The following is a 23,166-nucleotide window of genomic DNA, read 5'->3' as shown; positions in this document are numbered from 1 at the left end:
AATAGAAAATACAATTTTGAGTATTTTTATTTGAAATAGACACCAATGAAGTTGAATAGATAAATCCACATTATTTAAATGTGGGACTACCTGTAGAAATAGCTAGCAAAAAATTTGAATGGCATCAGTGGGTATGTGCTTATCATAGCAAATGATACTTGCAGCACAGTATGTAAGACACAACACCATAAATGTTCACAATACACTGAGTATACAAAACATTGGGAACACCTTCCTAATATTTAGTTGCACCCCCCTTTGCCCTCAGAACAGCCTCAATTCATCGGGGCATGGGCTCTCAATCTTGTCTCAGAGCATTTTGTATTATTCTGTTTGTAAATCCAAGACACTCCATTTCGTATGGTATGTATTCATTTGTAGATGTCCCATTTTTTATGATATGTTATGAATTTGCAAAAAGTACAATGTTCCAAATTGAAAAAACGCACAATATGTTTCATATTTGGAAAATGTATATGTTACGAATTTTAGCTAGGTGGCTAATGTTAGCTAGGCTTAGGGTTAAGTTTAGGAGTTAGGGGAAGGGTATCTAAAAGGGTTAAGGTTAGGGGAAGGGTTAGCTAACATGCTAAGTAGTTGCAAAGTTGCTAAAATGCTAAAGTTGTGAGATTCAAACCAGCAAACTTTGGGTTGCTAGACGTTTCTGTTACATGCCCACCCATCCACCCTACTTTCATTTTTGCCTAAATAAGAATATGTTCTTAACTGACTTGCCAAGTTAAATAAAGAAATACTTCAGTAACCATCTTTCTAATGCATCCATACCAAACGTATCATTCTAAATGGAGTGTCTTGAGTTTACATACAGAATAATATGAAATGCTCTGAGACCAGGTTGGGATTCTACAAGTCGAAAGCTTTCCACAGGGATGATGGCCCATGTTGACTCCAATGCTTCCCACAGTTGTGTCAAGTTGGCTGGATGTCCTTCGGGTGGTGGATTATTCTTGATACACATGGGAAACTGTTGAGTGTAAAAAACCTCAGCAGCATTGCAGTTCTTGACGCAAACAGGTGTGCCTGGCACCTACTACCACATACTGTTCAAAGGCACTTAAATATTTTGTCTTGCCCATTTACCCTCTGAATGGCTCAATTGTCTCAAGGCATAAAAATCCTTCTTTAAACCATCTCTTCCCCTTCATCTGCACTGAATGAAGTGGATTTAACAAGTGACATCAATAAGGGATCGTAGCTTTCACCTGCCTTGTCATGGAAAGCACGTGCAGGTGTTCCTAATGTTTTGTACACTCACTGTATATCAGACTATATAGCTATCCCTCTTTGCTCTCTCCCCTGCATTCCTTTCTCAGACAGCCACACTGTTAGGGATGCGGTCGGGAGAGAAGTAGTAGTAGGGTAGTTTCTTGCCTTCGTTGCGGATTTTGATGACATTGCTGACCTCTGCCAGTCTCTTCCTGAACAACTCCATGGCCTCCTTCACTGGCTTCTCTATGAAGTGCTCATCTGGGTACATCCCCAGGAAGAGCTGACAGAGAGAGGACACAGGAATTGGAGGGATTTCTTTATTATTAAGAACAAACAGACAAACACCATGTGTGTTTATCTGTACGTGGGCATGTGGTGTGTGTACCTCATTCTCCTGGAACTGACTGAGGGCCCAGACAGCCCCTAAGTGCCAGCAGGACCGGCCGCGGTCAGGGAGACTCTGGATGATGAACTTCACATCTACCACCCCCTTCTGCCTGGGAGGGGGCTTCCGCATGGTGGGGGGTGAGTTGGGAATCCACGAGCACCAGTCATACTGAAATACACAGAGTAGGCAGACATTAACATCTAAAGGAAGCTAGGCGGTGCTCTAGACAATGTACAGGCTCTTGTCTGCAAGCACTGATCAAGCTCGTTGCAGACACCAACATAGCGGGTGTTTGCGGTGGAACTACATTGGAGCTGTAAAATTCGGTGAACAGTTGCTAACGAAACCACATCCGCCCCACTTGCATTAAAAGTTCAGAATGAGAAAGTGTAGGCTATATAGACATATTTATGCTCAAATTGAAAAATCATGGAACAAATAATGAGGATTTCAATTATCCTAATTGAAGTGTAGATTAAATCTCACATTCCATTGTTCAAACTTGGAAACGAGGCTAGATGGGATTTCTGTTAATGCGACTCAGTGCAGCCAAAGGCAATGTCCGTTTCATTATGTCTGGAGCCACTTGGAGTTGACAGCTCTGACGCAGTTCCACCTCAGACACCGCCAAAACAACTGCTAAGCGGATGTTTGCTAAAATGGATCTGATCATATGGAGCCCGAGCCGTACCTGTCCGAAGTTGACAGCAGCGTGGTGTGCAGAGGCAGTGAAGATGATGACAGTCAGATACTCTGTGAGCTCCTCGCGTGTCTTCAGGGACTTGGGAAACCCTGCAGAAAGTTTTTTTTTTTGCGCAACACATGTTTTTTGACACTTGTTTCATCAGTGAGTCACGAGACACACATTGTCATGCAATCACTAACTACAGTATTGCTTAAAAATGCACAACACCAGTCTATGAAGGCTGCATCTCCTGCTGTTTTTTGAGTCCCCTGGCAATTCATGTTGACTGGGCAGAGGTGTATATACACCTGGTTACTCAGGGGTTCTGTCAGATGTAAACCAACAGAGTGGCCCTCGAAGAGTGGAGTTGTGGCCCCTACTAGCCTGATCAGACCAGACTGAGTTCCTCACTCGCATACCACTGTTACCACAGCAACAGACAAGCACAGAGGCTTTTGACCAACTTAAAAGTGAAGTACATTTCTGCATAGCTAAATCTTGATAATGTTGCTCCATGGTCAGTTATGTCTTTCAACACAGTCCAGAGAAATAAGAAGTGTGTATTTGTATTGCAGATAAATCTAAAACAGCATTTTAAAGCAGGCTAGGCCATTGTAGTGTTTGTTGGTTATAATGGGTTTTGTACCCACCACAGCAGTCAAGGTCCTGCATCCCAAAGCTGCTAACATCTTTAACAAATGCCTGGATCTCCTCATCCTTCTGTACTGTGTCATCACTGTCGTAGTAGATACACACCACGTCCCACACAAAACTAGGGAAACAGAAAATCAAATTTAGGGTTAGGGTAATGGCTAGAGCTTTAGGGTTATGGCTATAGGGTTAGGTTTGAGCCGGGGTGTGGACATGAAGCTATGGTTAGGGTAATGGCTAGGGCTTTAGGGTTATGGCTATAGGTTTAGGGTTGAGCCGGGGTGTGGACGAAGCTAGTGTTAGGGTTAGCCATCTCATGGCATCTTTTCCTTGTGATTGACCTGGTTCTCCTCCTCCTATAAAAGTGTCAAGAAGGACACACACACAGACCCCCCACTCCCCCATGATCTCTGACCTCTTGGTGACATCCCAGACCCTGTTCCCGTCGTCTCTGTAGTAGTAGTAGGGTAGGTCCTCAGGGCTGTCCACCCCGCGGGCCTTAATGGCATCAGGGAAACACAGAGACCTGAAGGTCAGTGACTTCATAGCCTTCTGGATCATCTCTACATGACCTCCACCTCCTGTACCATTGGCCTGGGGAGAGACAGTACACATTAGCTCTCTATGTCTCCGTCTCTAGGCCCATTTTTACCTGGTGCTAACATGCATCCTTTGTCCTGATCGTGTCCACATTCTGATTGGGCCCACATTTTTAGACAGGTTTAGACGATTAAAAGACATATTCTGATCTGATTGTGATCAGATCATCCTGACCACCTCCGGAAGTAATCAGGCACAAATTGTGTCTGGAGATCTTACAAGTGTAGACAGATCTGGACAGCAAACCTCTAAAACACAGGAACTATTACTGCACGTTATCAATCGGTGCTCATAGTATAGACTAGGGTTGCAAAGCTTTTTATTTTATTTTTGTAATTAACAGGTAATCTATGGTCATTTATACTTGAATTACAAAAAACAAATGTATTCATATATAGTATATATTTTGTGTGTCTATTTTGTCCATGAGTTTCTTGTGAATAGACCATATAGTTCAAGAGAAAATAGCCTAATTCATGGAAAAAAGCATCTAATCAACAACAGCATTATATTCAACTGCAACTCTTCCAACTATTTACTTTTTCCACAACTGCCACCAGTTCAGTGCAAAATCATTTACAACCAAGATATAAACTCATGAATAACATTGGTATTTAATAGGGTTTCAACATGAAATATCTTTTTTACATTACATTTTTTACACACTTATTTATCTTACCATGTCTATGGTTTATATTTAGGATAAGGTTTTACAGCTTTATTTGTTTTATATTTTACATGCGATAAGGCCAGAGGGTCAGAGATAATTAGGTACCTGTGATAAACTGAAGTACCCAAAAGGGCCACTGGATGTCTTGTGATAAATTACATAAAATCTTTGAAAGTTACAAAAATTCAGGTAATTTACTGGTAAACTTTAAATGTTTCCAATAATATGAGCCTCCCAAGTGGCGCAGCGATCAAAGGCACTGCGTCACTACAGACCGGGGTTCGATCCCGGGCTGTATCACAACCGGCTGTGATCGGGAGTCCCATAGGGAAATTTGCATGCTGACTGCAGGAATGTCCACCAGAGCTGTTTCCAGAGAATCAAATGTTAATTTCTCTACAATAAGCCACCTCCAACGTCGTTTTAGAGAATTTGGCAGTACGTCCAACCGGCCTCACAACCACATACACCACACCAGCCTAGGAATCCACATCTGGCTTCTTCTCCTGCTGGTTCGTCTGACACCAGCCACCCGGACAGCTGATGAGACTGTGGGCTTGCACAACCAAAGAATTTCTGCACAAACTTTAAGATACCGTTTCAGGGAAGCTCATCTGCGTACTCGTTGTCCTCACCAGGGTCTTGACCTGACTGCAGTTCGGTGTTGTAACCGACTTCAGTGGGAAAATGCTCACCTTAGATGGCCACTGGCACTCTGGAGAAGTGTGCCCTTCATGGATGAATACTGGTTTCAACTGTACCGGCAGTATGCAGACAGCGTGTATGGCGTCACGTGTGCCAGCGGTTTGCTGATGTCAACGTTGTGAACATTGTGCCCCATGGTGGTGTTATGGTATAGAAAGGCATAAGCTACACATAATGAACACAATTGCATTTCATCAATGTCAAATTGAATGCACAGAGATACCGTGACGAGATTCTGAGGCCCATTGTCGGGCCATTCATCCGCCGCCATCGCCTCATGTTTCAACATGGTAATGCTTGGCCCCATGTCGCAAGGATCTGTACACAATTCCTGGAAGCTCAAAATGTGCCAGTTCTTTAATGGCCTACATTTTCACTAGACATGTCACCTATTGAGGATGGTTGGGTTGATCTGGATTGACGTGTATGACAGCGTGTTCCAGTTCCTGCCAATATCCAGCAACTTCGTACAGCCATTGAAAAGGAGTGGGACAACGTTCCACAGGCCACAATCAACAGCCTGATCAAATCTATGCAAAGGAGTTGTGTCACGCAGCTTGAGGCAAATGGTGAACACACCAGATACTGACTTGTTTTCTGATCCACGCCCCTATTTATTTTTTTAAGGTATCTGTGACCAATTCCCAGTCATGTGAAATCCGTAGATTAGGGCCTAATATTTTATTCCAATTGACTGATTTCCTTATATGAACTGTAGAATCTTTGAAATTGTGGAGTGTATATTTATTTTCAGTGTAATTTACATACAGGGAGGGACCAGGAAATCTAGTCACAATGAAGACAGATAAGAGACCGATTTTAGTACCATGTGTAGACGGACTTCTGAATATGTCTCAATGTCCCTCTCTCACACACTCACCTTATCGAAGATGCCAAACTCACAGATGAGCTGCTCTCTGGCCTTGGTGTTGATGGCGATGGTGAAACGAATGTGAGGAAGGAGCAACTACAGGACAGACCATCAATAAATAAATAAACAAACAAACCAATCAACCAACCATTTAACTAAACAATCCATGAACCAACTAATCAGCCACAAAACACAGGCACAGACTGAAGTGTACTTGGTGTACCTTATAAGCAGGGTGTACAGCAGGCAGCTGTCTGAACATGGCCACTCCAAACACCTCAGAGACCAGGTGAGTCCTCAGCAGGTGTGTGACTGTCTGGTGGATGTGGAAGTCAGAGGAGCGGACCCAGATCTTAGCTAGCATCCAGTCATACTGACCATCACTGGGCAGGAAGATAGGGTTGTCCTTCCCTGGAGTCTGACCCAGCTGGGAGAGAGAGAGGAGGAGGGGTATGTTTTGTTAGATGGTGAAGAAACACTGCTCCATGCTCTTTTTCTAACCATGCAGAATAGCCTACCTGTATGGCCAGAGGCAGGATCTTGCTCTGGCTGTTGTTGTACAGCAGACAGATAGGAGCAGCCAGGTACTGTAGAGTACAGGGGTCTGTACTGTTGGGACTGATGTCTTCCATCAACTCATAGTCTGCTATGTAGATGTTACCAGCCTGCAAACAACACGTAATACAAGGTTTTGTATCTATTTTTTATTTCACCTTTATTTAACCAGGTAGGCCAGTTGAGAACAAGTTCTCCTTTACAACTGCGACCTGGCCAAGATAAAGCAAAGCAGTGCGACACAAACAACAACACAGAGTTACACATGGAATAAGCGAGCGTACTGCCAAAAACACAATAGAAAAAAAAGAAAATCTATATACAGTGTGTGCAAATGGAGTAAGGAGGTAAGGCAATAAATAGGCCATAGTAGCGAAGTAATTACAATTTAGGAGATTAACACTGGAGTGATAGATGAGCAGATGATGTGCAAGTAGAAATACTGGTGCGCAAAACAGCAGAAAAGTAAATAAAAACAATATGGGGATGAGGTAGGTAGATTGGGTGGGCTATTTACAGGTGGGCTATATACAGCTGCAGCGATCGGTTAGATGCTCAGATGTTTAAAGTTGGTGAGGGAAATATAAGTCTCCAGCTTCAGTGATTCTTGCAATTCGTTCCAGTCATTGGCAGCAGAGTAATGGAACGAAAGGCGGCCAAATGACGTGTTGTCTTTGGGGATAGCCAGTGAAATATACCTGCTAGAGCGCGTGCTACGGGCGGGTGTTGTTATCGTGACCAGTGAGCTGAGATAAGGCGGAGCTTTAGCATCGATTTATCGACTTAGAATAAAAAATTAAATAAAAAATAACACCCACCACTGCGACCTGCTCTAGCCGACTTTTATTTGTTTTATTCTACCTTTACTTAACTAGGCAAGTCAGTTAAGAACAATTTCTTACTTTCAATGACGGCCTAGGAACAGTGGGTCAACGACAGATTTGCACCTTGTCAGCTCGGGGATTTGAACTTGCAAAGACGTTAGCAGCAACATCTTTACAACACCTCAACTTGCAATCCGGTTACAAGTCCACCACTCTAACCACTAGGCTACCCTGCCGCTAGGGGCTTGGGTAACAAAACGGATGGCACTGTGATAGACTGCATCCAGTTTGCTGAGTAGAGTATTGGAAGCTATTTTGTAAATGACATCGCCGAAGTCGAGGATCGGTAGGGTAGTCAGTTTTACGAGGGTGTGTTTGGCGACGTGAATGAAGGAGGCTTTGTTGCGAAATAGGAAGCCGATTCTAGATTTAATTTTGGATTGGATATGTTTAATATGAGTCTGGAAGGAGAGTTTCCAGTCTAGCCAGATACCTAGGTATTTGTAGTTGTCCACATATTCTAAGTCAGAGCCGTCCAGAGTAGTGATGCTAGTCGGGCGGGCGAGTGTGGGCAGCGAACGGTTGAAAAGCATGCATTTGGTTTTGCTAAAATGTAAAAGCAGTTGGAGACCACGTAAGGAGTGTTGTATGGCATTGAAGCTCGTTTGGAGGTTAGTTAACACAGTGTCCAAGGAAGGGCCAGATGTATACAGAATGGTGTCGTCTGCGTAGAGGTGGATCAGGGCATCACCCACAGCAAGAGCGACATCGTTGACATATACAGAGAAAAGAGTCGGCCTGAGAATTGAACCCTGTGGTTCCCCCATAGAGACTGCCAGAGGTCCAGACAACAGGCCCTCCGATTTGACATACTGAACTCTGTCTGAGAAGTAGTTGGTGAACCAGGTGAGAGTGAATGTCTTACAATATGAGCCTGTAAACCTTGGAGTCGGTCTGTCTTTCTGCATGTCTTGTACAATTTGTCTGTACAATAGATCACAGATTCTGTGAGTGGATGGGATGTGTGCATGCATGTGTATAAGCTTGCATAACTGCGTGCATGTGACATGTGCATATGTGTGTCTCAGTCTCTACCTCAATCTCCTCCTCCAGAGTCATCTCTCTCTCCAGACAATCTGCCACCATGTCATGTGTAACGGGGAACTTCTCTGGAAGCTTGGTGCACTTCTGGATCATCACTGGGTTACAGCCATTCAGGTACTGGTAGCCAAACATAAAGTCTTCTTTCCAGTGCTGCATCACATACTCTAGGATAGGAATACGGAGAGGAGAGGATGATTTTTATGACTAGGATCCGCATTAGCTACTGCTAAAGCAGCAGCTGCTCAGAGAGGAGAGAGAAGTCAGATACCACATTCTATGGAGAAAACTGAGACCACACACCTGAGATGGTGTTTTTGATCCTGACGAAGATCCGCTCAAAGTCAGCAAAGTCATTCCAGGAGGACTGGAACATGTGCATGAACTGGTTCACACAGAGGTTCTCTATCCTGGGGAGAAGAGAACAACATCATCAAACTGCAGGGAAAGATTTAAGTAGCCTGAGCCACCATCCTGAATGCTGCAATACCATAGAAAAACAGAAAGTCATTTTGTGAGATAAGGATGGTCGAACGGGGCTAAGATTTATGTCCAGAGTTATTTTCTTCCATTTTCACTGTGATAACCAAACAAAAACTAATGGATTCAGAAAATGTCAGTCACTGACAACAGGGAGTTGATGTTACCAAAACATGTATTACACACTTATCCATGTTATTTTCAATCGTTAGCAGCATTGGTTGCCACTTTCCAGGGATGAATTTAAGAGAAGGAGTTTCTGCTTCCCTTCCTGTCTATGATTCGCACACATGTGTGCAGTACTTTGCCAGTGCTCAACACTTGGGATGCTAAAGATGTTGCTGCTAACTTGCTGGTGAGTAAAGTATGCTAGTCATTGTTACAGTACATTGATACTGTCAATGTAAGTTATTATGCTTTAAATCTAATCCTATCCATTACCAGTCTGGTAATGCTATGTCAAGCAAGCAATGCCTGAATAGCATAATGTCCGGCATAATAGTTTATACCCTGTGCTCTCTGCAGATGAGCTGTTATCAATGCAAATTCAGCTGCACAAACAAGCCACAAGTAAGCAGGAGAACCACAGACAGCCATAACACTTCTATTAATAAAGTATGTGTCTTGCTAACCCACTTCCTCTAGTTCCTCATCAATACATGGCAAGTCTATTATAGATGGTTGTTTTTGATAATGAGGGCTACTATCCCATAACTGAACTACTACAGAGCAAAGACACACAACCTTTCTGGAAGGTTGTTATCCCTCCTAAGCAATCAAAAGAAGAAGAAAAAAAGCATACTAGTACGCTGATAGGTTTGAAGCAAAGTATTTGTCAGAGCACACAGCCAGTCTCATTGAAACAATATGTGTTGTGTTTAGCCTGTTGGTGTGTAGGATACATGCAAATGTCCCTGGTTACTCATACAATGACTCTCCTGGTCAACATGATTTCATGCAGAGCTGATCAACATGATTTCATACAGAGCATTAAAACAGGCTTCCTTTTAGTCACATCCACATACTCCCGAGTGGCGCAGCAGTCTAAGGCACTGCATCTCAGTGCTAGATGCGTCACTACAGACCCTGAGTCGATCTTGTGCTGTATCACAACCGTCCGTGATCGGGAGTCCCATAGGGTGGCACACAATTGGCCCAGTGTTGTCCAATTGGCCCAGTGTTGTTAGGGGAAGGTTTGGCCGGGGTAGGCCGTCATTGTAAAATAAGAATATGTTCTTAACTGGCTTGCCTAGTTAAATAAAGGTTCAATATTTAATATATATTTGTAAATACTAGTAGTTTTTTAAATTTATTTTACCTTTATTTCACTAGGCAAGTCAGTTAAGAACAAATTCTTATTTTCAATGAAGGCCTAGGAACAGTGGGTTAACTGCCTGTTCAGGGGCAAAACGACAGATTTGTACCTTGTCAGCCCGGGGGTTTGAACTTGCAACCTTCCGGTTACTAGTCCAACACTCTAACCACTAGGCTACCCTGCCGCCCCAAGTGAGTGAGTAGTTCCACATACTACTCACCAACCACCCACCTACTGAACTAACAGCTTCTGTTTCCCACTTAGCTTTTATTCAAACCAGGAAGTCCTGACATTTAGAAAATACCATCACTGTAATAAACAAATACTGACCCCAATGAACGGAAAATCCCCTACCATGCTAAGTATGGGCTTTCTTCATGGAAATCTCCACATTAGAAAGAGGCCTACTGTAGGTTTAACACTGCATGAGTGTAAACATGGAACAGAGCATAAGACTGTATGGACAATGTTGCAAATAAGGGGAATTAGTTGCAGCAAAGTGTAGTGACAGGACAATGACACCACTCTGCCATAAAACCCCAGAACTCTTGGCAGAGTCTGCAATGCATATAACAAATAAAGGAAGTCTACACTAGGTTACAGAGTGTAGTGTGAATGCAGTACTTACGCCTTACTGTAGTTGAGTATGAAGTCCACTCCTTTCTCGCTATCAAACTGGATGTCTCTGGGAAGCTCCTTGTGAGTGTTGGCATCTATACTCATAGGAATTCCAGGCTGCCACTCCCTCCATCTACACACAGGAGGACATTATAGAATCAGGTTAAGCACCACTACGTAACACTGTGTACAGGTCTTTTAATGTTGGTAGGCTACACTATATGTAGTTACAGTGCATTGAATAAATACTAGAAAAACATTTACTAGTTCAATACATTGAATATATGTATTTGTTGAATGCATCTTGGTACAACATCAATACGTCATTGTGAGGTAGATGTGTGAAACACAATAAACCCAGCTCTTGCCTGTAGGTTTTCCGTCTGCTCTCCAGCTCTTTGTGTCGGTGTTGCTTCACCAGTCTGGTCTTGTCATCCTTTGGCAGCAGTGCTTTAAGAAAAGGGTGAACAACGATAATGAGGATGATTTTAGATTCACTTCTATGTTCCTTAAGCTAAAGACTGGGGACAGATTTTGACAGACATGAGCGACCAACCGGCAGACACGACCAACCGGCAGACACAGACCCGACAGACAGGTACCTCTGCCGTCCCTGAGGACCACCTCCTTGTCGTCCACCAGCCAGTGGAAGCAGGGGAACTCGACGTAGTCTCCAGAGGGGGTCTTCACTGTGATGTACTTACAGTACCAGTCATCATGAACCCAGTACTTCTTCTTCTCTATCTTCACCAGCTCCATCTCTCCCAGGTTCTCCCCCACCGTCACATCATACGAGTCCACCTGAGAACAGACAACCAGGTTTAGAGAGATTTCAGCAGAGTGGAAAAAAGGGATAGTTTTCCGGACCCAGATTAAACCTAACCTGAGGACAGACAATGGTCGTTACCAAGTTGTAATTGTTACATAAAGTCATTAATAAAAAATGTACTTTATCAATGTGTTTGTTTGGCTGCTCATTAGCTGTTCCTTTTTGCACCAGATACTTTTTCTGCGGTCCTGACACAACTGCCCAAAACAGCAAGAAAGAGACAGCATGCGGTGAGTAGCAGCTCATGTGTCATTGACGGTTGGTGCAATATACAGCCACTTGCATCATGAAGTAAAGCGTACAATGGATGTAGTGTACAGGATTCGGACACTGGTGAAGATGTTAATGCCAGAATGAATTGACAGTTTATTAGATTGGAAAGCTTTTGTATTGATCTTCCCATGTGGTGTTCATGGGCCATAAGGCCATGAGCAGGTCACTAATCAGTCATTGGCTCTAATAGAGGTTTGGCAATAGGCCTTATGTTATTATTTTGCTTCATTAGAGTAAAGGCACAGAGAAATACACTCATACACAGAAATGGTGATGGCACCTATAGGGCGCACTCTGCACTGGAGTTTCACCTCTTCATCTGTCACTGTACTAGGTAGTGGATAAGGCAAGTTTCTACAAGACAATGTACAGTGATAGTAGTATTGAGCACAAAGACCATTTATTTCCTCATTATGCTATGGATTACTCCCATTACCTCATATTGCAGCACAGTTTAAAGCACTATTTATTGAATAGAATAGAGGGGCTGGGGTTGATATTGCAATACATTCCGTGGCAGATCTTACACCAGGGAACAGTCAAATAAAACAAATTATTTATTTGTACATTTGTTAAAGGAACTTTGTGCAGTTATTAGCAGTATGCATTTAAAACATTGGACAACATTTTCTTTCAAATGTCAGTCCTTAATTACGTTAAAATAATAAAAAATGAATAATACAATGTCGATGTAATAAATATGAATATGTCCAAAAGGCATGTCAAGTGTTATTGTTACACTACAAAGTAATGTAAGTTCATTCACCCAGACCGAGGCATTGTGAGGGCTTCCAGAGGGAGAAATCTTGTGGTCTAATAAGTATGTAACTTTCAACACAAACTAGTAATCAGTCCAACTAGTATGCATAATTTGAGTTGAGGCTTCAGGACAGATACTAGAGGAAGTGTGCTTTTTATTAAGCTTTGACTGAGAAGAAGTATGCACGTGCACAATGGGAGAAGGGTGGAGAATCAGGATGCAGCCAGAGTTTAAAATCGGACAGTTATTGGAAATATTTTCTCTCTATCATTAACAAGGTCACCCCTGAGTGTATTTTAAGTACACTGTGAAACTTTCAAACGGACTCTTGCCACCTGTAACTCAACTCACCGCCCCTCTCTCGAAGTCGTTGTAGAGTGGTTTGTCCAGTAAAGTCCTCTCACTGCATCCCTCTGTTCCCACCAGGGTGATATAGATGTAGTCATCAGTCCCTGCAAACCACTGGCTTCCTGTAGCCACCGTCACTGTGTAGGTTGGCATGGTGGTACACACACACACGATGGACAGGAGAACTGATATCCACTGGTTGTCTGCAGGCAGATATGATAGCCTCCTACAAGTGGGTCGGTTGTTGACTCAGTCTGGACAAAATTAGATTTCCCCTTTTTGCTAATGAATCTATGTAGACCTTCACACTTTCTAGATCTCCTTCTCTCAGTCTCTCTCTCTCGCTTCTCCCGCCCTCTATCTCTAGCTCACTCTCTCATAAACACCCCCTTATATACTGACACCACACATGTAATGCAAATGCTGTAAACCAGGAGGATGCAGAGGCATTTGATAATGTTTCACACTGGCTGGTGTACTGTAAGAGTGAGTGTTTGACCCCACCCTCTTATCGTGCATTGAAGGAACGGCCAGATCTGTCTTTCACTCTCTCAATGTGTATGACAATATACAGTGCATTCAGGAAGTATTCCACATTTTGTTGTGTTACAGCCAAATGGATTCGATTTTTGGGTCACTGGCCAACACACAATACTCCAAGTGGAATTAAGTTGTTTTTCAAAATGTTTACAAATTAATTGAAAATGAAAAGCTGAAATGTCTTGAGTCAATAAGTATTTATACCCTTTGTTCTTGCAAGCCTAAATAAGTTCAGGAGTAAAAATTTGCTAAACAAGTCACATAAGTTGGGTCACTCTGCCGGGAGACAAATTCACCTTTCAGCAGGACAATAACCTAAAACACAAAACCAAATATACACTGGAGTTGCTTAGATGACATTGAATGTTCCCGAGTGACCTAGTTACAGTTTTGACTTAAATCGTCTTGAAAATCAAATGGCAAGACTTGAAAATGGCTGTCTAACAATGATCAACAACAGACTTGACAGAGCTTGAAGATTTTAGAACATAATGTCCAAATATTGTAAAATCAAGGTTTGCAGACTTACCCAGAAAGAGTCACAGCTGTAATCACTGCCAAAGGTGATTCTAACATGTATTGACCCATTTTATTGAATACTTATCTAATCAAGATATATTAGTGTAAGATTTTTCACAAATGTACAGTACCAGTCAAAAGTTGGGACATATCTACTCATTCAAGGGTTTTGCATTATTTTTACGATTTTCTACATTGTAGAATAATAGTGAAGACATCAAAACGATGAAATAACACATGGAATCATGTAGTAACCAAAAAAGTGTTAAACAAATGAAAGTATACAATAAGTAGCCACCCTTTGCCTTGATGACAGCTTTGCACACTCTTGGCATTCTCTCAACCAGCTTTATGAGGAATACTTTTCCAACAGTTTTGAAGGAGTTTCCACATATGCTGAGCATGTGTTGGCTGCTTTTCCTTCACTCTGCAGTCCAACACATCCCAAACCATCTCAATTGGATTGAGGTTGGGTGATTGTGGAGGCCAGGTCATCTGATGCAGCACTCCATCACTCTCCTTCTTTGCCAAATAGCCCTTACACAGCCTGGAGGTGTGTTTTGGGTCATTGTCCTGTTGAAAAACAATTGATAGTCCCAAAAAGCTCAAACGAGATGGGGTGGTGTATCGCTACAGAAGGCTGTGGTAGCCATGCTGGTTAAGTGTGCCTTGAATTCTAAATAAATCAATGAGTGTCACCAGAAAAGCACCACCACCCCATCACACCTCCTCCATGCTTCACGGTGGGAATAACACATGCGGAGATCATCCGTTCACATACTCTGCGTCTCACAAAGACATGGCGGTTGGAACTAAAAAGCTCACATTTGGACTTATCAGACCAAAGGGCAGACTTCAACCGGTCTAATGTCCATTGCTCGTGTTTCTTGGCCCAAGCAAGTCTCTTCACCTTATTGTTGTCCTTTAGTAGTGGTTTCTTGCAGCAATTCAACCATGAAGGCCTGATTCACGGAGTCTCCTCTGAACAGTTGATGTTGAGATGTGTCTGTTACTTGAAATCTGTGAAGCATTTATTTGGGCTGCAATCTGAGGTGCAGTTAACTTATTTTTGGTTACTACATGATTCCATATGTGTTATTTCATAGTGTTGATGTCTTCACTATTATTCTACAATGTAGAAAATAGTAAAAAATAAAGTAAAATCCTTCAATTAGTAGGTGTTTCCTAACTTTTGACTGATACTGTATACACTACCGTTCAAAAGTTTGGGGTCACTTAAGAAATGTCTTTGTTTTTTGTCCATTTTTAAAATAACATCAAATTGATCAAAAATACAGTGTTGACATTGTTAATGTTGTAAATGACTATTGTAGCTGGAAACGGCTGATTTTTTATGGAATATCTACATAGGCGTACAGAGGCCCATTGTTTGCAACCATCACTCCTGTGTTCCAATGGCACGTTATGTTAGCTAATCCAAGTTTATCATTTTAAAAGGCTAATTGATCATTAGAAAACCCTTTTGCAATCATGTTAGCACAGCTGAAAACTGTTGTGCTGATTTAAAGAAGCAATCAAACTGGCCTTCTTTAGAGTAGATGAGTATCTGGAGCATCAGCATTTGTGGGTTCGATTACAGGCACAAAATGGCCAGAAACAAAGCACTTTCTTCTGAAACTCGTCAGTCTATTCTTGTTCTGAGAAATGAAGGCTATTACATGTGAGAAATTGCCAAGAAACTGAAGATCTTGTACAACGCTGTGTACAGTACTACTCCCTTCACAGAACAGTACAAAGATAGACTCCAACGGCAGAAGATTGTTGCAGTGTTACATGTACACTGTATGTCCTACCTGGGACAAAGAGGACTAAGTAAGTTAGGATTGTGTATGTTTGCCATTCAGAGGGTTAATGGGTAAGATAAAATATTTAAGTGCTTTTGAGCGGGGTATGGTAGTAGGTGCAAGGCTCACTAGTTTGTGTCAAGAACTGCAACTCTACTGGGTTTTTCCTGCTCAACAGTTTCCTGTGTGTATCAAGAATAGCTTACCAACACCCAAAGGACATCCAGCCAACTTGACACAACTGTGGGAAGCATTGGCGTCAACATAGGCCATCATCCCTATAGAACGCTTTCGAAACCTTGTAGAGTCCATGCCCCGAAGAATTGAGGCAGTTCTGAGGGCAAAGGGAGGGTGCAAATCCAATTAGGACGGTGTTCCTAATGTTTGGTATACTCAGTGTATAAAAGCTTCAGAAAGGTATTAGTAAAGGTTTTAGACATCATAAGATATTATCAAATCCAGTTCCTTTTCCCCATCACAGTTAATACATCTTCTGTTTGATGAAAACATTACAGCTATGTTGGCTCCATTACATTATTATTCCAAATCATGAGCAGTGCACACCTGTATAGGTCAGCCGACTATTCTGCGGGAACACCCAAACAATCACTACGACTGAGGATCCAATGGGAACTTCCAATGTCAATATTCAACCAAATATCTATACTTACAGGGTTCATTTTACTAATGCTCCCAATGTTCCATTACCAATGAGAAGAGATGGAAACAGGCCGTACAGGTCTAATGGAATATGTTATGCTATATATGGGACAGGGAAATGCCTCTGTGTTCCAAAATGATTACATTAAATAGGTCTAATATAGCCTGGTCCCAGAACTGATTGTGCTGTCTTGCCAATACAAAATTACTATAGGAAGGTGGTAAGACAGCAGATCTGGGACGAGGCTAGGTTTAATATAGGATGGGGAAAACAAGGCTAGCCAGTAATAGGTTACACATATATTTACCAGTCAAATGTGCGGACGTCAGACAACAAGTGTTGGATGGTTTCAAGAAAAATACATGCAAATATGGAATCCCACTATTTCACTGCTGGATACAGTATGATATACTAATATACTTCTATATTGTAGCAGTACTTTATGTGGTTTGGTTTGTACCAGTCTCTCACTCACAACCAAGGAGTAGGCTGCAGTTGCACTGCCTAGACAGTCATCTAAAGTCAGTTGTGTGTCGATTGGATTGGTGGAGGGTAGACTGATCCTAGTTCAGTTACAGGCAGCTTCTACCTCAAGCCATGGAGGAATGAAGAAGCTCAATAATACCCAGCTTACTCTGTGATGTTATGCAGTAATCTAACCTTAATGTTACAGTTGTGTGTAAAGCAACTGGCAAGACAACACCCACAGCAGTCCTACTAGGGGGAACTGCAACATAATAACAGGTTTAGCCTACATATTCAAATGATATATATATGTAGCTAATTTTGTTGGATAACAATACATTTCTTACTTGATCAGTAAGCGAAAATGTATGCATTCACTACTGTAAGTCGATCTGGATAAGATTGTCTGTCAAATGACTAATATAAACCACACAACCAAATCACAAGTACTGTATGAGAAATAAGAGCCTTTATTTTCATATTGACTCAATAAGACAACATTTAAGTGCAATTCAGATCTTTTATAATTCATAAAATCAGAACAAGCAAAACGAACCATTTCTGCCGAAAAGGACAAATAAAACTGGTTAAAAAAAGTAGTACCAAACAAATGATTTCCATTTCAGACAAAACCAAAATTCCCTTCCTGATATATTATTATAATATCGTCAAATACATTTATCAAAAATAGACAGACCTGAAGACAGGGAAGTTCTTGCCTGGTTACACCAGACATAATGCTGTGCTCACCATTGTCCAGACTGTAAGGTGAGCACAGCGTTTAGTCTGTTTGAACCAGGCTAGGATAGTTCATGTGTAGTCTACTGTCAGGTTACAATGAGCAGCAGTGAGTTGATTGTACTCTTTAGGCCTGAATCCTGACAAGGTTTGGCTCAATTCAATTTTAATTCCTCAGGTAAACACCAACATTCTAATTCTCATCATTACTTTTCAATGAGGATAATTGGAATTGGGATTTCAGTTTTCTTCCTGAATTGAAATGGAATTGACTTGGACTTCTGTGTAAACCATGTATCGATATAAAATGGGGTATTTACCTGAACATTTGAGTTACAAGCGTACAATGGCAAGAAAAAGTATTTGAACCCTTTGGAAATACCTGGATTTACGCATAAACTGGTGATAAAATTTGATCTGATCTTCATATATGTCACAACAGACAAACACAGACTGCTTAAACTAATAACACACCTCGGGTGGGGCCACAGTGTCTCCTGACCCCTCCTGTCTCAGCCTCCAGTATTTATGCTACAGTAGTTTATGTGTCGGGGGGCTAGGGTCAGTTTGTAGTACTTCTCCTGTCCTATTCGGTGTCCTGTGTGTCCTGTGTGAATCTAAGTGTGCGTTCTCTAATTCTCTCCTTTCTCTCTCTCGGAGGACCTGAGCCCTAGGACCATGCCCCAGGACTACCTGACATGATGACTCCCTGCTGTCCCCAGTCCACCTGGCCGTGCTGCTGCTCCAGTTTCAACTGTTCTGCCTTATTATTATTCGACCATGCTGGTCATTTATGAACATTTGAACATCTTGGCCATGTTCTGTTGTAATCTCCACCCGGCACAGCCAGAAGAGGACTGGCCACCCCACATAGCCTGGTTCCTCTCTAGGTTTCTTCCTAGGTTTTGGCCTTTGTAGGGAGTTTTTCCTAGCCACCGTGCTTCTACACCTGCATTGCTTGCTGTTTGGGGTTTTAGGCTGGGTTTCTGTACAGCACTTTGAGATATCAGCTGATGTACGAAGGGCTATATAAATAAATTTGATTTGACAAACAATTACACGTGTTCATGTCTTTATTGAACACACCGTGTAAACATTTACAGTGCAGTGTGGGAAAAGTATGTGAACCTTTGGATTTAATAACTGGTTGACCCTCCTTTGGCAGCAATAACCTCAACCAAACATTTTCTGTAGTTGCGGATCAGACCTGCACAACGGTCCGGAGGAATTTTGGACCATTCCTCTTTACAAAACTGTTTCAGTTTTTTTTAGGATTTCTCAAGGATGATCAACAACATGATTGGAGTCCACCTGTGGTAAATTAAATTGTTTTGACATGATTTGGAAAGGCACACACCTGTCTATATTAGGTCCCAAGACTGGGTCCCAAGACTGAACACTTTGGCCATCATGCTGTGGGGAGATTTTTCAGTGGCAGGGACTGGGAGACCAGTCAGGAACGAGAGAAAGATGAACAAACCAAAGTACATAGAGATCCTTGATGAAAACCTGCTCCAAAGCGCTCAGGACATCATACTGGGGCGAAGGTTCACCTTCCAACAGGACAACAACCCTAAGCACACAGCTACAACAACGCAGGAATGGCTTCGGGACAAGTCTCCGAATGTCCTTGAATGGCCAAGCCAGAGCCCAGACTTGAACCCGATCGAACATCTCTGGAGAGACCTGAAAATAGCTGTGCAGCAACGCTCCCCATTCAACCTGACAGAGCTTGAGATGATCTACAGAGAAGAATGGAAGAAACTCCCCAAATACAGGTGTGCCAAGCTTGTAGAATCATACCCAAGAAGACTCGTACTGTAATCACTGCCAAAGGTGCCATAACAAAGTACTGAGCAAATGGTCTGAATACTTACATTTAAAGTCGGAAGATTAAACATTTACATTTAAACTTAGTTGTTTTCACAATTCCTGACATTTAATCCTAGTAACAATTTGCTGTCTTAGGTCAGTTAGGATCACCACTTTATTTTAGGAATGTGAAATGTCAGAATAATATTAGAGAATTATTTATTTCAGCTTTTATTTCTTTCATCACATTCTCAGTGGGACATGAAGTTTACATACACTCAATTAGTATTTGGTAGCATTGCCTTTAAATTGTTAAACTTGGGTCAAATGTTTCAGGTAGCCTTCCACAAGCTTCCCACAATAAGTTGGGTGAATATTGGCCCATTCCTCCTGACAGAGCTGGTGTAACTGAGTCAGGTTTGTAGGTTTCCATGCTCGCACACGCTTTTACAGTTCTGCCCACAACTTTTCTAAGGGATTGAGATCAGGGCTTTGTGATGACCACTCCATTAACTTGACTTTGTTGTCCTTAAGCCATTTTGCCACAACTTTGGAAGTATGTTTGGAGTCATTGTCCATTTGGAAGACCCATTTGCGACCAAGCTTTAACTTCCTGACTGATGTCTTGAGATGTTGCTTCAATATATCCACATACTTTTCATCCATATGATGCCATCTATTTTGTGAAGTGCACCAGTCCCTCCTGCAGCAAAGCACCCCCACAACATGATGATGCCACCCCCGTGCTTCACGGTTGGGATGGTGTTCTTCGGCTTGCAAGCCTCCCCCTTTTCCCTCCAAACATAACCATGCTCATTATGGCCAAACAGTTCTGTTTTTGTTTCATCAGACCAGAGGACATTTCTACAAAAAGTACAATCTTTGTCCCCATGTGCAGTTGCAAACCGAAGTCTGGCTTTTTTATGGCGGTTTTGGAGCAGCGGCTTCTTCCTTGCTGAGCGGCCTTTAAGGTTATGTCGATATAGGACTCGTTTTACTGTGGATATAGATACTTTTGTACCGGTTTCCTCCAGCATCTTCACAAGGTCCTTTGCTGTTGTTCTGGGACTGACTTGTACTTTTTGCACCAAAGTATGTTAATTTCTAGGAGACATAATGCGTCTTCTTCCTGAGCAGTGTGACGGCTGCGTGGTCCCATGGTGTTTATACTTGCATCTATTGTTTGTACAGATGAACGTGGTAACTTCAGGCATTTGGAAATTGCTCCCAAGGATGAACCAGATTTGTGGAGGTCTACAATTTTCTTTCTGAGGTCTTGGCTGATTTCTTTTTGATTTTCCCATGTCAAGCAAGTTTGAAGGTAGGCCTTGAAATACACCCACAGGTACATTTCCAATTGACTCAAATGTCAATTAGCCCTTCAGAAGCTTCTGAAGCCATTACATCATTTTCTGGAATTTTTCAAGCTGTTTTAAAGGCACAGTCAACTTAATGTATGGAAACTTCTGACCCACTGGAATTGTGATACAGTGATAAGTTCAATAATCCGTCTGTAAACAATTGTTGGAAAAATTACTTGTGTCATGCACAAAAGTAGATGTCCCAACCGACTTTCTTTTACAAGAAATTTGTGGAGTGGTTGGAAAATTAGTTTTAACGACTCCAACCTAAGTGTATGTAAACCTATGACTTCAACTGTATATAAAATGTTATATTTTTGGTTAATACATTTGCTAAAAAATAAAAACGTTTTTGCTTTTGCCTTAAAATGTGGTATTGTATGTAGATTGATGAGGGGGAAAATGATTTAATCCATTTTAGAATAAGGCTGTAATGTAACAAAATGTGGAAAAAGTCAAGGGGTCTGAATACCTTCCGAATGCACTGTACTTACCCCACCAGACATCAAATAAAATTGTATTGGTCACATACACATGGTTAGTAGATGTTAATGCGAAATGTTTGTGCTTCTAGTTCCGACCATCCAGTAATATCTAATATCTAATTCCTAACAATTTCACAACAACTAACTTATACACACACACACACACGTGTAAATGAAAGAATAAGAATATGTACATATAAATATATGGATGAACGATGGCAGAACGGCATAGGCAAGATGCAGTAGATGGTATAGAACACAGTATATACAGTGGGGCAAAGAAGTATTTAGTCAGCCACAAATTGTGCAAGTTCTCCCACTTAAAAAGATGAGAGGCCTGTAATTTTCATCATAGGTACAAAAAAACAAACAAAAAAAACAAACAAATCACATTGTAGGATTTTTAATGAATTTATTTGCAAATTATGGTGGAAAATAAGTATTTGGTCAACAACAAAAGTTTATCTCAATACTTTGTTAAATACCCTTTGTTGGCAATGACAGAGGTCAAACGTTTTCTGTAAGTCTTCACAAGGTTCACACACTGTTGCTGGTATTTTGGCCAATTCCTCCATGCAGATCTCCTCTCGAGCAGTGATGTTTTGGGGCTGTTGCTGGGCAAAAAAAAAAAAAAAAAAAAATCACAATATTTGGACTCATCAGACCAAAGGAAAGACTTCCACCGGGCTAATGGCCATTGCTCATGTTTCTTGGCCCAAGCAAGTCTCTTCTTCTTATTGGTGTCCTTTAGTAGTGGTTTCTTTGAAGCAATTCGACCATGAAAGCCTGATTCACGCCATCTCCTTTGAACAGTTGATGTTGAGATGTGTCTGTTACTTGAACTCTGTGAAGCATTTATTTGGGCTGCAATCTGAGGTGCAGTTAATTAACAATCAACTCTAATGAACTTATTCCCTGCAGCAGAGGTAACTCTGGGTTTTCCCTTCCTGTGGCGGTCCTCATGAGAGCCAGTTTCATCATAGCGCTTGATGGTTTTTGCAACTGCACTTGAAGAAACTTTCTTGAAATTGTACAGATTGACTGACCTCCATGTCTTAAAGCAATGATGGACTGTCGTTTCTCTTTGCTTATCTGAGCTGTTCTTGCCATAATATGGACTTCGTCTTTTACCAAATAAGGCTAATCTTCTGTATATCACCCCTACCTTGTAACAACTGATTGGCTCAAATGCATTAAGGAAAGAAATTCCTCAAATGAACTTTTGACCAGGAACACCATTTAATTTAAATGCATTCCAGGTGACTACCTCATGAAGCTGGTTGAGAGAATGCAAGAGTGTGAAAAGCTGTCATCAAGGCAAAGGTTGGCTACTACTACTGAAGAATCTCAAATATAAAATATATTTTGATTTGATTAACACTTTTTTGGTTACTACATGATTCCATGTGTTATTTCATAGTCGATGTCATCACGATTATTCTACAATGTAGAAAATAGTTAAAAAAACAACAACCCTGGAATGAGTAGGTGTCCAAACTTTTGACTGGTACTGTATGTGCAACTGATAGATGTACACACACCCACACATTATTAATTCATATTTTTTGGTGTTTTACATTTTTTTATTAAATGTTTTATATATAAAGTCTGTAATGTCTATGTTAACGTTTTAAATGTACATACATTGCAGTTTTTGTTCGTTATGTGTCGGACTCCAGGAAAACTAGCTGTCGTCCGCTAATGGGAATCGTAATAAAATCAACTTTAAAATGTTCATTTGAAAATGTTTTCTCCCGTTTATACCCACTGAACACAACCCCAGTTTCAGTCAACTATGCACTGTCGTGTAAAGTTTTCTAGCACCAAAAGAACAAAACACCATAGAGTATAGTCTGAGCATCAATGATATGGGTTTA

General features: G+C 41.5%; 1 protein-coding gene across 2 annotated transcripts; it reads right to left on the bottom strand.

Annotated features, from left to right (window-relative positions):
• Positions 1 to 9: 9 nt before the first annotated feature.
• Positions 10 to 13,354, bottom strand: LOC135512200 (polyunsaturated fatty acid 5-lipoxygenase-like). 2 transcript variants are annotated; one of them, XM_064933946.1, is made up of 14 exons: positions 12,907 to 13,354; positions 11,281 to 11,494; positions 11,062 to 11,143; positions 10,704 to 10,826; positions 8,584 to 8,690; positions 8,275 to 8,447; positions 6,319 to 6,465; positions 6,024 to 6,227; positions 5,810 to 5,896; positions 3,370 to 3,548; positions 2,954 to 3,075; positions 2,310 to 2,410; positions 1,616 to 1,786; positions 10 to 1,510 (listed from the first exon to the last, which is right to left on the bottom strand). In XM_064933946.1, exons 1-14 carry the CDS (start codon positions 13,054 to 13,056, stop codon positions 1,331 to 1,333), a joined length of 2,040 nt encoding a protein of 679 aa, XP_064790018.1. In that variant the 5' UTR covers positions 13,057 to 13,354; the 3' UTR covers positions 10 to 1,330. The 2 variants fall into 2 exon arrangements, with proteins under 2 accessions (XP_064790018.1, XP_064790020.1); XM_064933948.1 differs by having other exon boundaries at positions 11,296 to 11,494; positions 12,907 to 13,353.
• Positions 13,355 to 23,166: the final 9,812 nt, after the last annotated feature.

Source organism: Oncorhynchus masou, chromosome 24 (genome assembly GCF_036934945.1).
Source record: "Oncorhynchus masou masou isolate Uvic2021 chromosome 24, UVic_Omas_1.1, whole genome shotgun sequence".
Classification (NCBI taxonomy): Eukaryota; Metazoa; Chordata; class Actinopteri; order Salmoniformes; family Salmonidae; genus Oncorhynchus; species Oncorhynchus masou.
The sequence above is the reverse complement of the archived record's forward strand: the minus strand, read 5'-3'. Positions and strand labels throughout refer to the sequence as shown.